This window comes from Microcebus murinus, chromosome 1 (genome assembly GCF_040939455.1).
Source record: "Microcebus murinus isolate Inina chromosome 1, M.murinus_Inina_mat1.0, whole genome shotgun sequence".
Classification (NCBI taxonomy): Eukaryota; Metazoa; Chordata; class Mammalia; order Primates; family Cheirogaleidae; genus Microcebus; species Microcebus murinus.
Window position 1 is genome coordinate 125,698,087 of NC_134104.1, and position 22,325 is coordinate 125,720,411.

Consider the following 22,325-nt stretch of genomic DNA (forward strand, 5'->3'; position numbering starts at 1 on the left):
ATTTCTAAACAAGCATTCAGAATCCAGTCTTTGCAAAGTCCTTTCCTCAAGGCTTAAATCTGATGACAGAATTCTGTGTAAAATCTAATGGTTGCTACCACAACTATAAGAACTAGGTTCAAGTCCCATAGCTTAGAACACAAGATACTCTAGGAACTGGGCCCTATATGTTTCCCTTCCAGCTTCATCTCATGCCATACCTTTCTTAATCCTCACTCAACTAATACCATACATAAGACTGTAAGGTATATGATGCCCAGTTGAGAAGATGAGGGGAGCTTGCTGATTCTAACATGTATTCTTCAGGGGATACAGATGAAAATCAAATACTAAAGGAGGTTTTTCAGGACAAAAGGATGACAACAGATAGTAAATGAAATCTACATGAAGAAATAAAGAGCACTGGTAAAGGTAATTACAGGTAAAGGAAAAATGATAGCATAAAAGACCATACAAATATAATTTCAACTTTTTTCTTCTCTTGATTTAAAAGGTAGCTGTATAAAACAATTATAAAATTATATTGTCAGATGATCACATATAAAGATATAATATGCCAATAACAGCACAAAAAAGGGAGAAGGGAATGAAACTACACTAGAGGAAGGAAATGACACCAGATGGTAACTTGAATCCACAAGAAATAAAGAGTATTGCAAGTGGTAAATATATATGTTAATACAAAAGACTATAAATAATTTTTCTCTTTTCTTTAAAAGATATATTTTGTACAAAGCAATAATTAAAACACTGTATTGTTGGGTTTATTAGATAAATGAACATAATATATATGACAGTAATAGCACAAAGGAGAGAACAATGAAGCTATACTGGAACATTATTAGTATTGATTTACAGTAGACTGTGATAAATTCAGATGCATACTGTAATTCCTAGAGCAAACATGAAGAAAAAAATTCTTAAAGAAATTAAAAACAGAAAATACAAAAAGTGATAAAATAGGAACAAAAAAGACATGAGATGTGTAGAAAACAAATAGCAAATGAGAGATACAAACCCAACCATTTCAAACGTAACATTAAATATAAAAGGATTAAAGAGTCCATCATAAAGACAGATTGCAAGACTGGATTTTAAAAAGCACTATCCAGTTATATGCTGTCTACAAGAGACACTTTCGATTCAAAGACACAAATAGGATGAAATAATGGGAAAAGATACATTACATAAAGAATAACCATAAAAGAACTAGAGTAGCAAGCAATATCCAATTATATGCTGTCCAAAAGAGACACTTTAGATTCAAAGACACAAATAGGTTGAAATGATGAAAAAAGATAATTATATAAAGAATAACCGTAAGAGAACTAGAGTAGCTATACATTATATCTGACAAAACAGACTTTAAATCATGTTACTAGAGGCCAGGGGTGATGGTTCATGCCTGTAATTTCAGCACTCTGGGAGACAGAGGCGGGAAGATCGCTCAAGGTCAGGAGTTCGACACCAGCCTGAGCAAGAGCGAGACCCCGTTTCTACTAAAACAATAGAAAAATTAATTGGCCAACTAAAAACATATAGAAAACAATTAGCCAGGCATGGTGTCACATGCCTGTAGTCCCAGCTACTCAGGAGGCTGAGGCAGAGGAATTGCTTGAGCCCAGGAGTTTGAGTTTGCTATGAGCTAGGCTGATGCCTCAGCACTCTAGCCCAGGCAACAGAGTAAGACCCTGTCTCAAAAAAAAAAAAAAAAAAAAAAAGTTACTAGAGACAAAATATTTTAAAATATTAAAACTGATTCAATAGGAAGATATGACAAATACAAACATATGCACCTGACAAAACAGCCCCAAAATAGAGAAAGCAAAAAATGACAGTAATGAAGGGGAAATAAATAATTTAACAGTAATGGTTAGAGACTACAATAACCCATCCTCAATAATGAATAAACAAGCAAGCACGAAATTAGCAAGGATAGTGAAGATGTGAACAACACTATTAACCAACTTGACCTAATTGACATCTACAGAAGACTCTACCCATTAGCAGAATACACATTGTTCAAGCACACATGAAACATTCTCCAGGACAGACCATATGGTAGGCCATAAAACAAGTCTCAAATTTAAAATAACTAAAATGATACAAAGAGGCCGGGCGTGGTGGCTCACGTCAGTAATCCTAGCACTCTGGGAGGCCAAGGCGGGCGAATTACTTGAGGTCAGGAGTTCGAAACCAGCCTGAGCAAGAGTGAGACCCCCGTCTCTACTATAAATAGAAAGAAATTAATTGGCCAACTAATATATATATATATATATATATATAGAAAAAATGAGCCGGGCATGGTGGTACATGCCTGTAGTCCCAGCTACTCAGGAGGCTGAGGCAGGAGGATTGCTTGAGCCCAGGAGTTTGAGGTTGCTGTGAGCTAGGCTGATGCCACGGCACTCACTCTAGCCTCTAGCAGAGGCAACAAAGTGAGAATCTGTCTCAATAAATAAATAAATAAATAAAATGATACAAAGAATGTTTTTCAATCATAGTATAAATTAGAAATTAACATCAAAAAGAAATTTGGGAAATCCATAAATCTTTGAAAATTAAACAAGACATTTCTAAATAACTCATGGGTCAAAGAGGAAATCATAAAGGAATTCAGAATATATCTGAGCTGAATGAAAATGAAAATAAGCATATCAAAACTTACAGGATATAGTTAACACAGTGTTTAGAGGGAAATTTATAGCTGTGCACACCAATATTAAAAAACAAAATTCTCAAGTGAGCTTCCACCTTAAGAAATTAGACAAATTACTGCTTGCTAAACCCAAAGCAAGCAGAAGGAAAGAAATGAGAGGAGGAATCAATACAACAGAAAAAAAAAAGAGTAGAAAAAAATTAAAACCAAAAATTGGTTCTTTGAAAAGACCAAGAAATGACAAACCTTTAGCTAAACAGAAAAAAAAAAAAAACAAGAATGAAGACACAAATTACAAAAATAAGGAATGAAAGAGACGATATCACTACTGACCTTAGAGAAATTAAAAGGAATACTATGGACAGCTTTATGTCAATAAATATAAACAACTTAAAAAAACATAAACAAATTCTAAGACATAAATTACTCAAATTGACTCAAGAGGAAATAGAAAATCTGAAATAGACTTGTACCAAATAAAGAAATTGAATTAGTAATTAAAATTTTCCCACAAAGAAAAGCCCCAGCTCATAATTTCACTGGTAAATGTTACCAACACTAAAGAAACAATATTAATCCCTGACAAATATCTCTATATTTGGATAGAAATCGCTTCCTTAATTCACTCTACGAGGCCAACATTACCCTCATAGCAGAGGCAAAGACATCACAAGAACAGAGATATAAAAATCCTCAACAAAATATCAGAAAGGAAATCCAGCAACATACAATAGGAATCATATAGTTTGGCTACTCTTAAAATATTAAACGTTTACCGTATGACTCAGCAATTTCACTCTTAGGACTCTTCACAAGAGAAATTAAAACACATGTCTACACAAAGACTTGTATGTGAATATTCATAGCAGAATTATTCATAATTCTTAAAAATGTTTCAGAAACAATGCAAATTTTCATCACCTGCTGAATTGACAAACAATATTGGTATATCCATACAATGGAATACTATTCAGCAATGAAAAACGAACACGTTACAACATGAATAAACCTGAACGTTTACAGTAAATGAAAAAAGGTCAGACAGAAAAAGATCACAATGATTCCATTTATATGAAATGTCCAGAGAAGGTAGACAGACCACTAATCAATGGTGGCCTAGGGCTGGGGGTGGAACTAGGAGTGACTGCAAAATAGGCACAAGGCATGTTAGTGGGGTAATGGAAATATTCTAAAACTGGATTGTAAAGATGGGTGCAAAACTCTTTAAAGTTACTAAAAATAACTGAATTGTACCCTTAAGACAGGCGAATTTTACAGTATGTAAATTATACCTAAATAAATTTAAACAAACAAAAAAGTCACGGGTCTAACCAATCATCAGCTTCCTTAATCCAACTTGAAAGGTTGAACAGCTATCCAGGATCTTGGTTGTAGACAACACATCAGAAAATGAGTGAAGTGTAGCTGGAGAGAACTAAATTGTATAAAAGGAAAGATTTCTGACAGGCTGGTTAGGCACATAAGAATGTTGAACCAATGAAAACTAAGCTCAGCACATTTTATAATCAATGTGGCTAAGAGAGAAGGTTATCTGAAAAGTGGGTCAAATTTCTGTTTCCAGGGTTAATAAAAAATATATATGAACAAAAAAATCTTCGATTTTTGGAACATTGCATATATCTGAACTTGACATGTGACAATGGAAAGGAAAATGTTTTTGCTGATCTAATCAAATTCAACTCAAACAACTCTGATTTACTGCTTTATACTGATAGAAACAAGATTTAAAAAATTATATTGTTCCCTGAATGCACGTTCACTAAAATAAAAAAAAGAAAAAAGAAGAAAAAAAAAATTATATTGTAATATATGACACTCAAACAGAAACAAGCTTTGTTAAGGTTGAATTCTGTAATGCGTGTTGCTTACCTGGTTTTGCCCAATCTGAGTATTAGAATCTTACCTAATAGGTAGTATCCATTCAGACACCAATATACTAACATAACAATATGTAGGGGCAGGAGGAAAAGTGCAAGATAATGAATAAAATAAGAGATAAATAATACATCTAAATTTCAGATAAGGATAGGATTAAGAGTACAGTTTGAGCTAAATATAAGAAAAAAAGAGGCAGAAAACGAAGTATAGAAATAATCTGTAGCAAGGAAGGAAATCAATAAGAAAGTTTACGTGAGTAAGTTAAACTTCTCTTTTCTTAGTAAATTAGGGAGTGGGGACTAAAAGAATGGGCAAGTTGCAAGATGCAGAGAAGACTGAGATGAAAGGGAGGAAATTGAAAGTATGTATAAGTCAGGAGTTAAGGCGCAAGAGGTTGGGCCAAAGGACTATAAAAGAAGGGAAGATGAGGTAGAAAAGTAGAAATGAAAGCTGAAAGATGGGTAGAAGTGGCATGATAGTTAAAGGCAAGGGGAATGGGTGTTGAAGAGAACTGAAGAATAAAGCTATGGAATGGCTGATATGAAGGGTTGCCAAAATTTGAGCTAGGAGACCCCCAAATAGGCTGGAGGGAAGTGAGAATGAAGCAGGCATGGGATAACCATGCCTACCACCTAGCCTCTTGAGTCTGAACTGGGAACAAAGAAGTGTCAATCAATATGTGGTAAAGTTCAGACTCACTTAGGTGAAGAAGTGGGAGAACCAACAATAAAAGAAGCTGTGGTCCGAAAAAAGAAATCTCAAGTTCAAAACTATGTCTCCTAGGAGCTAAGGGAACAAGAAGATGAGCAGGTAAGTTCATTTGGTCTTATAATAGAATCTGGAAGGCTGAGAAGGGGCAACATTATTAGTAAGGAGAAGAAAATATAGACAGATTGATTAGTGACATTTAAAAAACAATACTTCAGTAGCTAAAACATAGGAAGTTCTGAAACCAACAAAACATGAAAATATGCAAGATAATATCTGTATTGATCATCTATAATAGTTATGGAGTCAATACATTTAAATTTAAGTGGAGGGGATATACAGAAATTCAGTTTTGTGATAAAAGATAGGCTGAAGGAGAATTTGCTTTATTAAGGGACTCTTTAAAATAATTTATGATAAATTTCTTAATAGCAAAGTTGCCCATTGTTAAGTTAGTAGATTGTTACTTACCATATACACAATCTTCTAGAACATTTGTACAGTACATTTATACCATGTTTCATTTCTCCCCTTGACAAGCTTCTCAATTGGGAAATACTCCAACCAGGTTTCCTCTCACTGTCCCTTCTACAGCAACAAAGGATGTCTGAAAGGTTACAGCTCCTTGGCCTTATCCATTTGAACATCTCTATTTGAATCACTCAGGCTCTCGCAGACATGCTAGCTTCTACCTGCCTATACCTTGCATTAGGCTACTTATTGGATCTATTTGACTAATATCATACTTGCTATTCTGATCTATTCAATTGGTTCCAACTTTGCTGCTCACTCTGATGCTGAAGGTTGCTTATATATCCCTTAAAAGCCAGCTGTTATTAACCCTCAAATCCAACTAACTCTAGGAACATACTTATTTCTCCAAGATGTGGTTGTCATCTGCCTTGCTATTTATAGTTCTCCCAGAAACACTCCTCAGTCTGGGCATGATCCAGTCTGACACTCTGGAACTACACACTGCCTAACATATAATCTTTCAAAAAACAAGGGAAGTCCTCAGCATTCAGAGAGCTATCCAATACAGAAGGTTCTTTTTTACCCATTTACACACACACACACACACACACACACACACACACACACACAATATCTTTCTAAGTCTTGTTTGAATTATCTGATTTTACCCTAATTTATACTAATAAGAGTACAATATTAAAGACAGTAAGTCCTTTCTGACTTTCACCACTGCTAATTCAAAATTTCCCTGAAAAGAGGAAATTATATCAATAAGATATTTCATTTTTTAAAAACTTCAGTTAACCACAGGAAAAATTTAACAATATAATCTGCATCTAGACTAAGATTTGCAGTTCTAAATAAAGTAAATATTTGATTCTCTCTTAATGGCAGAGATTTTAAAAAGCATACAAACAAAATACCCCATGTAATACAAATCTACTAAAAACACACTTGTAGTTTTCGCTTCTCTAAAAGGATATTTAGCCAGATGTGATGGCTCACACCTGTAGTCCCAGCACTTTGGGAGGCTCAGGCAAGAGGATCACTTGAGCCCAGGAGTTTGAGATCAGCCTGGGCAACACAGTGAGACCCTGCCTCTTACAAAAAAATTAAAACATTAGCCAGGCGGGGTGGCGCACACCTGTAGTTGTACCTACTCAGGAGGCTGAGGCAGGAGGATCACTTGAGCTCAGGAGTTTGAAGTTGCAGTGACCTATGCTAGTGTGATTGCACTCCAGCCTGGGTGACAGAGTAAGATCCTGTTTCTAAAAAATGAAAATAAAAACAAAAAGGATGTTTCATACAGGCTACATATGCCTCCCATCCATCAGTGATGAGAGAGAACAATATTACACAATAAGAATGTGGGTAAATAAAATCCCATTAAAATAACCTTCAAGAAGAGAACCCTCAAATTCATCCTTGGGTTCAATTAGCCACTTCTCCCTTGATGATCCTAAAGCACAGGTAAAATAATTCCATCTTATCCTGTTCTAAGGAGGCAGAGATCTGTTTTATATATACAGATGTAACCCTGGTATCAACGACCAGCGGACAGTAAATATGCAAATATTTGCTATGTAATAAAATAGTCAGGATATTAATTATAAGCATTCCCATTTAAATTATTAGAAAGCAAACAAAATATACAAAGTCTGGAAGTCAACAGCTGAAGACTTACCATAAAAATGAGTTTAAAAATATAAATAGTATAAACCAGGAGCAGTGGTTCCTAAATTCTGATCATTGTATTATGGAACTGCACTGATTAACAGTGGATATTGTAATAGGTAAATCCCAAAACAACAGTTTATTTTTATTTCAGGCTTACATGAAGTCCAAGAAATCCATATTAATGATCAACTGGGAGGAGGCCAGAGACAACCCAGGCTGACAGAAGTTCAGCTCTCTTTGGTCTACCATTTCCAGAATTATTCTGGCAAACACTACCTAACTAGCAGGTGGGGAAGACCTTTCAAGGGAGGTTTGTATTTGCCAAAGCTGAAGTAATACTCAACACTCTTGCTTAATATCCTATGGCCAGATTTCAATGATATGGCTGTCCCCAAATGAGAGGCTAGTAAATGTGAGTTGGGTCCTGGGAGAAAAGGAAAGCAACTCTGTGAAGAGCAAGCTGGTCTTTACCACAAGAAGTTTTAAAACACAGATTCAGGGGCATTACCCCAGGTGATCCTCATCCAGCAGGTCTAATGGGACCCCAAGAATCTCTATTTAAGCTTGCCAAGTGATTCTAACATACACCCAAGTTAGGAAATAGTGGCTTAGAAAGTAATGAGCTTGGGGCAAATAGGAAAAACAACTTCATGGAAAAGTTTAAAACAATATACTAGATAAAAAGAAAACTATAAGGTGATGACAAAATTGAGGCTTCATGCCTAAGAGAATACAGGTGCAACTTGGAAAATTCTTCCCTGCATTTGGCCTGTGATAGCAGTCACTCATGGCTTTCCTCCTAACTCTAGCAGCTTCTTCTCAGGCTTTTTTTCCTCCACTTATTCCATATTCTCCATTATACCCTGCCTGGTTATGAGCTTTTATCATTCTTTGAGCGACATCGTTTGCTTTATTACCACCTAAAAGCACTTTTCTTTGAGCCCAGCTTCACATTTAATTGCCTACTATAACAACTCTTCTCCATTTAGATGTCTCACTCAGACACCTCAATATATCCAAAACTGAATTCATCTCTCCTTTAAACCAGCTCTTCTTTTAGCATGTTCTTTCTATCTACTTAGACCCTCTAATCAAAACCCTAGTAGTCATTAAAGATTCATTCTTCTCCTTCAGCCCCTATAATCCAGTGAGCAAGTTCTAACAATTTTACCTCCTAAACATCTCTGAAATTCATCCCCTCTGCCAGTGTCTTAGGTCAAACCCTCTCTTTTCCAATGGATAGAACTTCCCACCAGTTCCCCTGCCTGCAGCTTCACTCTCAACACCAATCTACGTTCTACATTATCTTCCTGAATTCATTCAAAATACAAATTTGGCACTGATTCCCTGCTTTGGATCTTTCAGTTGCTCATCACTGCTTTCAAAATAAAGTTCCAACTCCTTAGAATTCAGCATACAGGATCTTCACGATCTTGGGCCCTCTCTCCAACAGGGTTATCTCTTGACACTCAAAGCTCCCATGTTGCCACTATATTTATTTCTTGACAGTTCTCCAAACACGTTCTTTCATCCTTTGAAGTCTGATACAGCACTTGATGCACAATGAAATCAGAGTCAGTCAAATGAATGTATAAACAGTTATGTTCAATTTGGGATGACAAACATGTAGCTAACTGGAACTATCAAACAGATTAATATCATAGAGAGAGTTTAGATGAAAACCCAAAACCTGAGCCACAGATTTGGGAATCATCATTAAAGAAACAATATTTTGGAAAATCTTGAGAATGAAGCAGCTCTGACAATAACATGATCTTTAGCTGAAACCAGGGATTTTTCCTCCTAAACTTTTATTATACTCCAATAGCTACACTGCCCAAGATGAGGACTAGTATTTAATATCCATGTTTAAGAAACTAACAATCAACAACTAGGAAAAGGGAATTTCCTCAACCTAATAAAAGCCTATGGAAAAAATCACAACTACATCATATTTAATGGATGAAAGACAGAAGATCACAAACAAGACAAGAACATCCACTCTCACTACTTCTACTCAACATTGTATTAACACCGCAGTTTCTAGTCAGGGCAAGTAAGCAAGAGAAATAAAAAGCATCTAGATTGGAAAGAACAAAAAAATTATCTCAAGTCACAAATATAATCTGTATATAGAAAAACCTTGGGAATCCATTAAAAAACTATTAGTACTAATAGACAAGCTCAACAAAGTTGCAGGGTACAAGGGCAATATATAGAACCAACTGTATTTCTATACATTAGCAATAAACAATCTGAAAATGAAATTAAGAAAAAATATCCATATACAATAGCATTAATTTAACAAAAGAAGTCCAAAATTTGTACTCTGGAAACTCTAAGCTATCACTGAAAGAAAAATATCACCTAAAAAGCCTTAATAAAGAGAAAGCATCCCATGTTTATGGACTGAAAGACTTAATATTGTTAAGATGGCAATATTTCCCAAACTGATCTGCAAATTCAATTCAACACATATCAAAATTTCAGCTGTCTTTTTGGCAGAAATTGACAAGTGGACACTATAATTAATATGGAAATGCAATTGACTCATAAAAGCCAAAATCTTGAAAAACAAGAACAAAGTAGGAGGACTCACATACTTCCCAATTTCAAGCTTACTACAAAGTGACAGTAATCAAAATAGTGTGCTACCTGGCATAGAGACAGACATACAGACCAATGGAATAGAACCAATGAGGGTCCAGAAATAACCTCACATTTATAGCCAACTGATTTGTGATAAGGCTGCCAAGACAATTCAATGGGGGAAAGAATAGTCTTTACATCACACGGTACTGAGACAACAAGATTTCTACAAACAAAATAAATGAAGTTGAACTCCTATCTTATAGCATATATAAAACTTAACTCAAAATGCATCACTGACCTAAATGTAAGAGCTAAAACTATAAAATTCTTTGTATTAGTTTCCTAGGGCTACCCTAACAAATGACTACAGATTCTGTGGCTTAAAACAACAGAAATTTATTCTCTCACAATTGTGGAAGGTAGAAGTCTGAAATCAAGGTGTCCTTCTGAACATTCTAGGAGAAAATCGTTCCTTGCCTTTTCCAGCACCTGGTGGCTCCACGTATTCCTTGGCTTGGAACTGCATGACTCCAATCTCTGCCTTTATCTTCACATGGCCTTCTCCCCTACATGCCTGCGTCTATCTTCTCCTTTTCTGTCTCTCTTATTAGGATACTCGCCACTTGGATTTAGGGCCCACTTATGCCAGGATGATATTAAGATCCTTACCTTCATTGCATCTGTAAAGACCCTTTTTCCAAATAAGGTCACATTCACAGGTTCCAATGGATAGAACTTGGCCATATCTTTTGAGGGGCTACTATTCAAACCATTACATCCTCAGGAGAAAACACAGAAGCTTCCTAACTTTGGTTTAGGAAAGGATTGCTTAGATATAACAGCAGAAGTACATGCAACCAAGGAAAATATGCAAACTAAACAACAAATTAAAAACTTCTATGCTTTAAAGAATATCATCAAGAAAGTAGGAAGACAACCTACAGAACGGGAGAAAATCCTTGCAAATCTCATATCTGATAGGGGACTTGTATCTAAAATATATAAGGAATTCCTACAACTCAGTAATTGTGATACTGTGAAATATATATTTGGTCTTCCTCCCCATTTCCTGATATATAGTTCCTAAAACCCTTGGAATCTCCTAAGTGATAAGATTATCTTATACATGCTAATGAGATATCTCCCAACCCCTAGACAGCTTCAGGATGGGGACTCATCACCTGAAGAACCAATGCATGATTAGAGGGTTGGCACTTCCAAACTTACCTCCCAGCCTCTGGGGAAGAGGAGGAACTGAAAGTTAAGCCTATCACCAATAGCCAATGATTTAGTAAATCATGTCTATATAATGAAACTTCCATAAAAACCCAAAAGGCCTGGGTTCAGGGGGCTTCCAGGGCTGAATACGTGGAGGTTCCTGGAGGCTGGCGTGCCAGATAAGAAGGGAAGCTCCCGCCTCTTCTCCCATACATCACTCTATGCATCTCTTTCCATCTAGCTATTCATCTGTATCCTTTAGTAATATCCTTTATAATGAGTAAACATAAAGTGTTGCTCTGAGTTCCGCGAGCCGCTCCAAATCCAAGGATAGGTAGCAGGAACCCCAATTTATAGGCAGTCATCAGAAGCACAGGTAACACAGCCTGGGGCTTACAACCAGCACAGGTGGGAAACCTGCAGCCTTAAGGCCACATATGGCCTTCTAGGTCCTTAAGTGTGACCTTTTGACCAAATCCAAATTTTACAGAACAAATCCTTTTATTTTTATGAATATTTTTGTTTGTCTTCTATATTTTTATTTTATTTTTTAAATGAATGTATTTAAAATACCAAAGAATTAAATACGTTTCAACAAAATAATCCTCCCAGATTGGCCAGCACAATTAGAACATTAGTAAACCATAAGGACTAAACTGATGGCTGCTACACTCATGATTTAGTTCTAACTTCCCCCACCTGACAAGTATAAGGCTGGTTGGCGAGAGTTTATTGGGTCGAGTACACCAGTCTGTTCAGCTTTTGACAACAGTGCACTGTGTTTCTGTTTGAAGGGGAATTTGTAAACAGTTGCATAGCTCCATGGTATTTTTTAATTGTCTCCTTAACAGCCCATCCTGTCAAAGACGACCAAGAGAACGCTGAAGGAAGAAAACAGATTTTTTAATAAGGACTGGGAATTGCAGTATTATCTTGTTTCTCCTAAAGATAAGATGATTTGCTTGCTTTGTGATACTGCAGTATCAACATTAAAGAAAGTCAATGCTCATCAGCATTATAACACTATTAAGGAACACAAACATTTTAAACTAGAGGAAGTGGTGCCAAAGGTTGTACTGCAGAAATTAAAAGATGAAAAGCAAAAGCAAAGACAATCCTTTCAAGCAGCAATAAGACCTGAAAATAATGCCACTGAAGCAAGTTATAAAGTAGCTTATATACTTGGGGGGGTAAGAGAAGCCATTCAGTGATGTAGAAGTTGAGAAAGAATGCACCAAAATTGTGGGATGCTTAGACCCTGATAACATTTCAAAGTACAAACAATTAATTGCCCCTTTCAAGGAGAACCACTCAACAGAACAACTTGGTGCAATACTTCAAAAGGAACATATACCTCCTTCAATTGCTTTGGATGAATCAACTGATACTAACTTGGTGCAGGTTTTATACTTCATTTGGGTAATAACAGAAGATTTTCTTTGCTACAAAGAGTTACTTGATTTGGGCACTCTTACAAACAAAACATGGGAAATAGATACCTTCAACAACTTTCAAGATAAATGTCATGAATTTCGACTGAATTTGGTAAATTCAGTGAGTGTATGTACAGATGGTGCACCTTCCATGACAGGAAAATATGAAAGGTTTACTGCACAGATTTTAAGAAGTAAAATATTATCAGATACAGATGCTCTCATTTCATTGTATCTTGCACCAGCAAAATCTCTGTACTAAAGCTACTATTTTAAGTGACACTTTGCAACAAGTTGTAAGTATTGTTAACTATACTCCTGCAAATGCAACACTGCGTCATTGTTTAATAGCATGCTAAAACTGAACTATCAGGTATTCTGTGTTGGTTGGGCGTGGTAGCTCACACCTGTAATCCCAGCATTTTGGGAGGCTGAGGCAAGAGGATCCCTTGAGTTCAGGAGTTTGAGACCAGCCTAAGTAACACAGTGAAAACCTCTTTCTACAAAGAAAATCTTAAAAATTAGCTGAGTATTGTGGCACGCGCCACAATACTTGAGAAGCTGAGGTGAGAGGATCACATAAGCCTAGGAAGTCAAGGTTACAGTGAACTATGATGGTACCACCACCACACTCCAGCCTGGGCCAGAGTAAGAACCTGTCTCTAAAAAAAAAAGAATAAATAACAAAACTACAGGGTTAATTGTTGTCAATGGTAGTTACCAACTTGCAAACATTTACAAATACCTATAGAGAGATGTTGCGTAACAAGCTGGATTTCTGACTTTTTAAAAAATCAAACACACTCATTTCACTGCAACAATGGCCTGGAACTGAGCAGCAACTAACATACCTGATCCTATCTGCCATGATTTCTACCCTTCTTTATTGTCTTCTAAACACTGAAGCCAAGTGTCAGTTGCCATTTAGCTTCCTAGTTGAGTTTGTGATCCCTAATCTAAATAAAGACCTTCTACCTTTCTTATTAGGATGTACTGCTGGTAAATTAAAATGTAATCATGTATCATTACATTTTTACTAACTGCTAAGACAAAAATGACAGTGATACCTGTTTAAAAAAAAAAAACCTGCCATTGTTACAAATTCATGCTGCATAAACTAAAGTGAAATAATTCAGGAAAAAAACACTCAAGTTATTGGTTGGATATGAGAACAAATTGTTTTATTTACTGATCAATGATTTTATATTTAAACCATCTAGAAGTTCCCTGATGTTTAAATACGCAAAGAAAAATAACCCTTTCTCATTTGTAGCTTCTATGTAGTAAACTCTAGTTTGCAAAGCTAGAAGAAAACAAAATACAAGGTAAATACGGAAACAGACCTTGAAAAGTAAGAGTCTAGTACTTCCTATCTCAAGTGTATATAAGGGTTTTGAGCTAAAAGCTATGTCAAGTACCCCAAGCTTTAAAATTCTGTGTACTTTTCCAGATCTTCTCCTTTACTCCAAATAAAGTAATTCATTTAGCTGAATTGCTTTTCCTGTAGATGGAAAAGGTTAAGTATATTTGCATTCCATTCATCAACATATAAGATGCCTTCTAAAAACAGCTATTCCCTTTAAACTAGGCAAAACCAAACTCATTGCTCAGTCTTCCAAAAAACATACCAGATGGGCCAATTACTTAGTAGTTTAGAGGTAAACCTCAATGTTCTTTTTCCTCCTCTGAGCCATGCCCTTTCATTAACTTGTCCAAGTATCTTCGAGTATATGAGTGAAATTTTTAAAGCTCAATATTACCAGAGTATTAATGGATATTATATAAAACTGTTGTAGCATCACAACTGCTTCATAATTTCAACTCATAAATATATCAATGCAAAGGTGCAACTGGACTAATGTCCAACTGAAAACAATCCTGTTTCTGTTTAAACCTGATGGTGAATGAAACAGGATGCTCTCCTAAAAGTTCACCAAATTCCTTATGCACAGTAATGTAAATCACAAAAATAACTTTTTCAAAACTGGAGGACCAGAAACAAAAGAAAACAAGCAATCATTACCTCAGCCATTAATAATGGAAGCAGATTGGTAAAGATTAGTGGAAAACCTAGATCTTGAGTTTCACACTATTAAGAGTATAACATACATCAATAGTACAGGGATTTAGCAGGATACGGTTTGTGCCTTTACTATCCTTTACCTATTATTCTTTAACAGTACTGTCTCATAGAACTTTCTGAAATTACATAAATGTTCTAATATCTGTCCTGTTGAATAAAATAACCAATAGCTACATGTGGCTACCAAACACTTGACATGTGGCTAGCAAAACTAAGGAACTAAGTTGAATTTTAATTAATTTAAATTTAAATTGCCATATGTGGCTAGTGGCTATCTGACAGTACAGTTCTATAATTTCAAATACAAAGCATAAACTAGACTTAATAGTTTTTCAAAATAGTTTTTCAAATGCCCTGATATTAACACCAGCTAAAACCCTCCTGATACCAAATGATAAAACGATCAGCCTAAACATAAAGTGAAATTTACTTATGAAACGAAAATTTATAATATTAGAATCAGAATTTAAGGTACAATATTTACCAAGAGATAATATAAAAAGTATGTCTCAAGTTTTTCCCCATTGTTTTTGCAAATGGGGTACTCACTTTCAGAAACTCAGTTTCCCAAAGCATGCAAGTTACTTTCCCTTCAAATATGTTCAATATCTTCTTTTGAGAAAAACAAATGGCAAAAATAAGTTCTCTGTACTAATAATTTCCTCGCGCCTTGATAAATTTCACACGTTAATTTTCCTTTTCCTTCAAAGAGAGAAAAAAATGCTTGGAAGCGTCAGCGCCTCCTGAAAGCCTTATTACCTATCTACCCTGTTTTCAGATGTACAAATCATTCAAATATAGCTGCGATTTTCTTCCTATACACAAAGTATTTTTTCATTCCCATAGTGTCACAAGTCTTTTTGGCACTTCGTATTTTTTGACCAGTTCTTTTTAAGTCAAGAAAAGTAACCAAGATGGTGCACGAAATGTCAAACGAAAACAAGTCAGGGAACTTGCACATTGAGTAACTAGTCCCTAAGCAGAATCGACTGCCTTTAACCCGGAGAGAGTGTGCCTCGAACAATCCAGCGAAGCAAACAGAAAAGCAAGGTCGTGACCCGAGGTCACGGCCGCCCGCACTGCTCCCGCCCGGCAGCGGGAAGCCACCTGTTAGGCCAAAGCCTCACCTGGCAGGAAAGAGGAGGCGCCTACCCAGCAGCTCGCCGGACGCGAGGGCGGCTAGCTTGGAACCTGCCCCTCTCGCTGCGGCGGCTAGACCCCCGACTGCACGTGGGCTTCACCCGGCCCCGCTGCTCTGACAGGCGGGTCGCCCGCGGCCCCCGGCCCGCCGCCTCGAGAGCCTGGGGGCGGAGGGGCAGGACCTCTTCTTCCCTCGCACACACCCCGCCGAACGGGCGCCCAGGAGGCCCACACTGCTGTCCGCCCTGCTTCCCTTTCTCCCCCGGCTGCGAGATCCCGCCCTGCAGCCCCTCACCTACCTGGTCGCGGAGTTTGAGGAACGCCATGGCGGTCGCCTCCGCGCCCACTCCAGCCTGCGCCGCCGCCCGGCCCACCGCTCCCGCCCCAGTAGCCTCGGCCGCTGCCTGGGGCCAGCGGGTCGGCGGCCGGCTGCACTGAAGAGACCGCGGGCAGGGGGCGGCGCCGCCTCCCCAGCCGCCCGCCGCCGCCGAGAGGTGAGGAGCCCGGCCGGTCCCGCCTCCTCCTCTGAGGACTCCCCGCCCTTTTCCTTCCTTTCTTTCTCTCTCCCTCGGCTGCCTCCCCACGCAACCCCCGCCGCCGCCGCTGCCGCCGCCTCCTCACGCCCCCTTCCCGAAATACCCTGGCAGCCCCCGCGGCCGCGCCGTTCCAGCCCGCGGCAGCAGCGGCATCCAAACTCCACTCCACAATATTACCACCACCGCCCGCCGCGATTGGCGGCCGCGCGGGGGAGAGGCCAGAGTAAGCCGAGCGCCCATTGGCCACGCCGCCGCGCTCGCTCGTGCCCGCCCTCCCGCGGAGGGAGGGGGCGGGGGGAGGAAGCCGCGAGGGGTGGGCGCGGAGCCGCGGCGCAGGCGGGGCGGGGGAGTCGGGAGGGGAGCGCCCGCCCGGGGAGGGGCGCCCAGGTGTCCCGGCTCCTCGGCGCGCGCCCCAGGCGCGGTGGGCGGAGCCCGGGGCTGGAGGTGAGGGACAGAAAGGGGAGCGAGGTGGGTAACGGCCGGGAATTCGCACGTGGAGGTAGAATGCAGACGCTTCCCTAAGCCCGGGGAGGATCGAGGAGCCGGGTTGGGGGCCGGAAGGAATGTGAGAGCTGGGCACCTGGGGGGTGCTGTCTTCCTGGGAGTGGCCGGGGGAGAGGGGTGAACCGGACTCGCACGTGGAGGGAGAGCGAGAATGCGCCCCTGGGTTTGGGGAGGATGCAGGAGCGAAGGGAGTGGGGTAAGATGTGGTCACAGGGTGGGCTGCTGCCCTCCCGGCGGCGGGCAGAGCTGGAGGGGAGGGAGGGGTGGTGCTGGCAATCTAGACGGAAGGGCGTCGTCTTTGCAGCTGAACAGGTTGTGGACGCCCGAGCCTTTATCTGCCTGCAATCCCAATCAGAAGCAAGGTTGTGTGTGGTTCTCCTCTTGAAAACCATCCTGCTAGGGTTGCTTTCCCCCTCCCCCTCTTTCTTTTTTGGCTTCTGAAGGGGTTTGCCTCTCACTCGAGAGAGAAATCAATTTTTTTAAAAAAAGATGTACAGGATTTCCAATAAATAGCATCCTTGGATGTAAGAGAAGAGGAATGACTCCCTCACCCTGCCACACACACCCCCACGCCACCCCACAGCTCTAAAACGGCTTTTCTTTCTAAGGCAGCCGCGCGCTGTTACCATTCCCGGCTTGTGTGGGAGAAGCCTGTGGTGCGCCTGTGTCTATGCGCCCAGCCGGCTCCAGCCCCTGGTTTATAAAAGGTACAGATGGTTAGGACGCAAACGTGTGACGTCAGGCTTGGTTTAAAAAGTCCCCCTTTTGCTACATCAGTTGTGTCTCTTGGGACAGACTTTATTTAGAAGATCGATCTGAGCCTAATGGCAGTCTAGAGAGATGGGGATCTATGTCAGGACTGTCAGTTTATTGTAATGCTGCACTTTTAACCAAAAAAACCTTATTTTTAACCATGTGAAAATGAAAAACGTGAGAGATCAGAAACATTGCTGATTAATATTAAATACTACAATCCCTTTGATATTCTCTGGCATATACATACCACGGTTTTATTGAAACAATTTGTGAAAATTATATTCCTCATCATAAATGATATCTTCTACTTAAAATGGAGGAATTCCCATAACTGTGACCTAACAATCATTATGAGGATAAAAAGGAAGTCACAGTGCTCTTTGCATTCTCTGCAGTACTTTTTTCCCCTTTACTTCAACTCCAGCAGATAAAATAGGGATACTATTTGTCACCCAACACCTCATCAGTTCAGTGAGGCTAAATGAGGTAATGTGAAAACATTTGAGTTCTCAAAAACAAAAGTGTTGTGATATTACTACTTTGTGATTATAAGTCACCTTTGTAAATAATTACCCATGTGCTGTATCCAATAGAGTTCTAGCTTAGTTAAGAAGTGTAACATTTTACCCTCATTCATACATAAGTCTGTTAAGCACTATGGATCTTGAGCCAGGAGTTAATACATACCCCTCAACCCCAATAGTCTGTCCTGTAGGTTAAAATTTAGAATTTAAAAGCACAACAGGAACTTGATTAGGAACATGGCAAAGATTAACTTTTGGGAGAATGCAAGTGGTTTTGAGAGTATGAATTTAAATTATGGACTAAAAATGCATTTTAATAGGTTTTGTGATTGAAGCTAATGAAACTTCAGGGCTCTTCTGAAATTTTCTAATTAACAAAAATAGTGGAAATGTTTCATAGTGCACCATTTCTGCATTATAGTAGGCTCTGAGCTCTCCTGATAGAGGATGCTTTAGACCTAGCTGGGTTCTCCCCTTCTCTACCCTGAACACCATTTAACCTCTCTGTGTCTCAATTTCGCCATTCGGAAAAAACTAAGTTTAACATTACCTGGCTTACTCATCTTACACAGTCAAATAAGATAATGATATGAAAGGCTGTGGGACCTCTGACGTCCCATTCAAATTTAATATTATTATTATTACAGCAACTACATTTCCATAGCTGGTGAGAGGGTAACAACTATTTATTTTGAAAAATAGGAATAAAAAGTTTATATAATCAAGCAATAAAATAAGGGCCATGTTCAAATTCTGATAATATTTTAAAATCATTATTATAAGGTTATTCCTGCTTATTATAAAATATTCAAATACTAAAGGAATCCCTGGTACAAAAAATGACCATATCATCAAAGCCAAGGGGGCCAGAAACCTAAATGTTGTCAGTAATTTGTTTTTCTCCCTCTTTACCTATTTTCTGTTTTCTACCTGTCACTTTTATTCTCCCTTACTACAGCCAGCAGATCAACTCACACATTTTAAGTACTCTGCAATCATAAAAAGAAATGAGCCAATATTCCTGACAGATCTCAAGTAATGACTAATTGCTTGGACTAGACTCATGCGCCCATATCTCAGACAATAATCACTGCAAGGTACTATGGTTGATAATAGCCTCCATTTAGAATTCATGTCTAAAATGATAGACATGAAGGATAGATAGAAGGAAAGATGTCATACAGATGCGACCACCAGGGAAATTACTGTGAGCTAGGCAGCCACACCAAATTTTATTTGCTGTGCTACTACATGTTGGGCACTTGCTTAGCACCTTATCTGCTTTACTTCATTTATGTTTTTTGTTAACTTTTTTATATTGGGAAATGGTCCCAAAGAAGTTAAGTGTTCTCAGAGTTACTGGGTATTCCCAGAATTAATCAGTGGCAGGGCTGGGATGTGTAAGGATCTTGAAAGCCAGTAGAGCAGCTTAGGTGGTAGGAAATAGACGACTATTGAGGGCTTTTGAGCCAGATAATCTTATAAAAGTGAGTTTTACAAAGAGCCTGAAATACATAGAAAATGCATGTGATAGACTGCCAAAGCAGCAGAGGTAAGTTCAGAGACTTAGAGAATATGATTAGAAGACCCAACATATATCTAAAAGAGTTTTTGTAGGCGAGAAAATAGAGAATGGAGGACAGGCAATATCCGTAGAGATGATGTCTGAGAATTTTTCAAACATGAAGGAAAACAAGAGTCATCAGATCAAAGGAAGATGGTAAGTCTCAAGCAGAATAAATTGAGACCTGTATATAGTAGTGAAATTACAGAACACCAAACAATAAAAAAAAACTTAGAAGTTAACCACCGAGAAAAGTCAAATTTTACTCTAAAAGGAATGACTGTTATCCTGCCAGCAGATTTATCAGCAACAATAAGTGAAAGAAGATGATAGAAAATATCTTCAAACTACTGAGAAACTAGAATTATATACCTAGCTAAATCATCTTTCAAGAAAAAGGACAAAATAAACACATTTTCAAAATTTGGACTCACATACACTTATTCAAAGAAATCCTAAAGAATATACTCCAATAAGAAAAAAGCTAAACTCAAAAGAAAGAAGTAAAATGGGAGAAGAAAGTTACCAAATATTTGGCTAATCTAAATCAGTACTTTTTAAAGTGTTAGCATTTTGGAATTTAAAAACCAGGTGAAATTAAAATATTAAGCCTTAAAAATATGTAGATGATGGGAGGAGGGAGTTCTGAGTTAAAATATTCTAGGGTTTTATTCAGAAGGACTGAAATATTCCTTAACTTTAGAACTTGACAAGTTATTGGTTAAAGTTCTTTGTTGTAAACAACAGAATCCATGCAGGAATTTCTTAAACTGATAACAGAGTCTTTGGGAGAACTAGAAAAACAAGCTTGAGCTAAACTAGAAAAAATGCCCTAAATAATTAAAAACTAGCATGATAAGGAAACTGCTGCTGCTCTCATCAAGCACCAAATATCAGGAACATTACTTTTCTTCCTTTGCCCCTCTTTCCAGGATCAATACCAAATCTGTGTCAGGAACTTGCAACCAGGGAAGTGGAAGCTGTGTGCAGAGCTTATGTCTTCACACACCTTATATTTCCATGGGTGCTTCTTGTTACCAGAGCCCATGTCATAATCCTGCATCCTAGATGCAAGAGAGGTAGGAAATTTAAATCTTGATTCTATACCAGGGAGATGGGACCTATATCCAGGGAATTATCCCAAATACAGAAGGCTTATTTAAAAGATCATGGCAGCCTTGAATAGGACAGAGTCCTTTACTGATATGCATGTTAAACATGTAAAAGTATGCACAAAAATAAGAAAAAGAGAATGTAAAACTTCTAAACCAATAGAGGGAAGAAAATAGCCTAGAGGAAAATGCCTTTTTAGGCAAAAAAGAAGAAGAAGAAAAAGAAAAGCAAATTAACAGCATGGTAAATAGGAAACTCAAATAGGATTGTAGAAAGAAGTCCAAGTATATTGTTAATCAGCATAAATAAAAGTGGACTAGATCTGCCTATAAAAGCTGTGACAATAACAAACACATTCAGACTGAATTTTTTTAAAAAACAAGCTATGTGCTGTTTATAAAACGTGCTTAAAATAGATTGTCAAAAAGTTTAGGGATGGGATTAAAAAAGAACTATATACTAAGAAAATATTAACCAAAAGATTGTTCATCTAAATAATATCAAACATAAAAATTTAAGGAAAGAAAAATTGATAGTAATAAACAAGTAATATGTAGTAATCATAAAGGGAATAACTACCAAGAAGATAGACAGTTAAGAACTTGTGTGTGATTAAACATAAAGCAAAATGTGATTGAACTACTTAGAGAAATTGGCAAATGCACCATCAAAACTAATAGACAAGCAGAGAAAGGGTTGAATACCATAAAATCAATAAGCTTTATATCATGTGAGATTAGATGTATACACACATATATAATCAGAAGTAAAAAAAAGTCTACACCACCCCCAAGACCGAGACACTAAGTCCAGCCGTTTTACAGGTGAATTTTATCAAACTTAGAAGAGAAAAATGCTTTTCCTTTATTTTTTTTTCCAAAGTAAGTAGAAAACTAAAACTAAATGTATTCATATTAACACCAAGACTCCTAATGCAGCAGGTGCTTCTCAGACACCTTGTGTTCCAACTCAACCCTCTGACATCCTATTCTTTGAAAGTGCAGTTATTTCAACATTAGGCCCATTCAGAACCCATTTCATTTATTCAAAAGCTTTCCCCCAGCACCCCACAAAAGCTGTTTTGAGAGGATCTCTGCTTAACTGCGACAGGCATCTCTCTGCTGTGACAGCTCTTCTGTGGTTGAAATATATGGAAAATACATACTGTAGACTGCATAAGAAAAAATATGCAACAATTGTATACAATGTTATAAACTCCATAAAAACAAACAAAAAATAAACAAGTATCTATTAATAAAAAAACTAAAAGACCAGAAGAAAATATACCTTAATATTAAATGAAGTTATGTTTGAATGACAGAAATACGAGTTATTTCTTCTGTTTCTATATTTTGCATATTTTCTTTAGTGAGAAATCATTTAAGTAGTTTCCAAGTATATTGGCATTTTATATAAATTTTAATTTTTTGATGATTCCATTCATT

The 22,325-nt window shown here is 38.0% G+C and overlaps 1 protein-coding gene across 1 annotated transcript in view; it reads right to left on the bottom strand.

The window, feature by feature from the left end:
* The window catches only part of ANKRD28 (ankyrin repeat domain 28), a 180,690-nt gene extending 164,106 nt beyond the window's left edge, over window positions 1–16,584 (bottom strand). Inside the window, exon 1 of the mRNA XM_020288906.2 lies at window positions 16,183–16,584. Within this exon, the coding sequence (XP_020144495.1) occupies window positions 16,183–16,209 (27 nt within the window). The 5' untranslated portion in view covers window positions 16,210–16,584. The remainder of the gene's footprint in view (window positions 1–16,182) is intronic.
* Window positions 16,585–22,325: the final 5,741 nt, after the last annotated feature.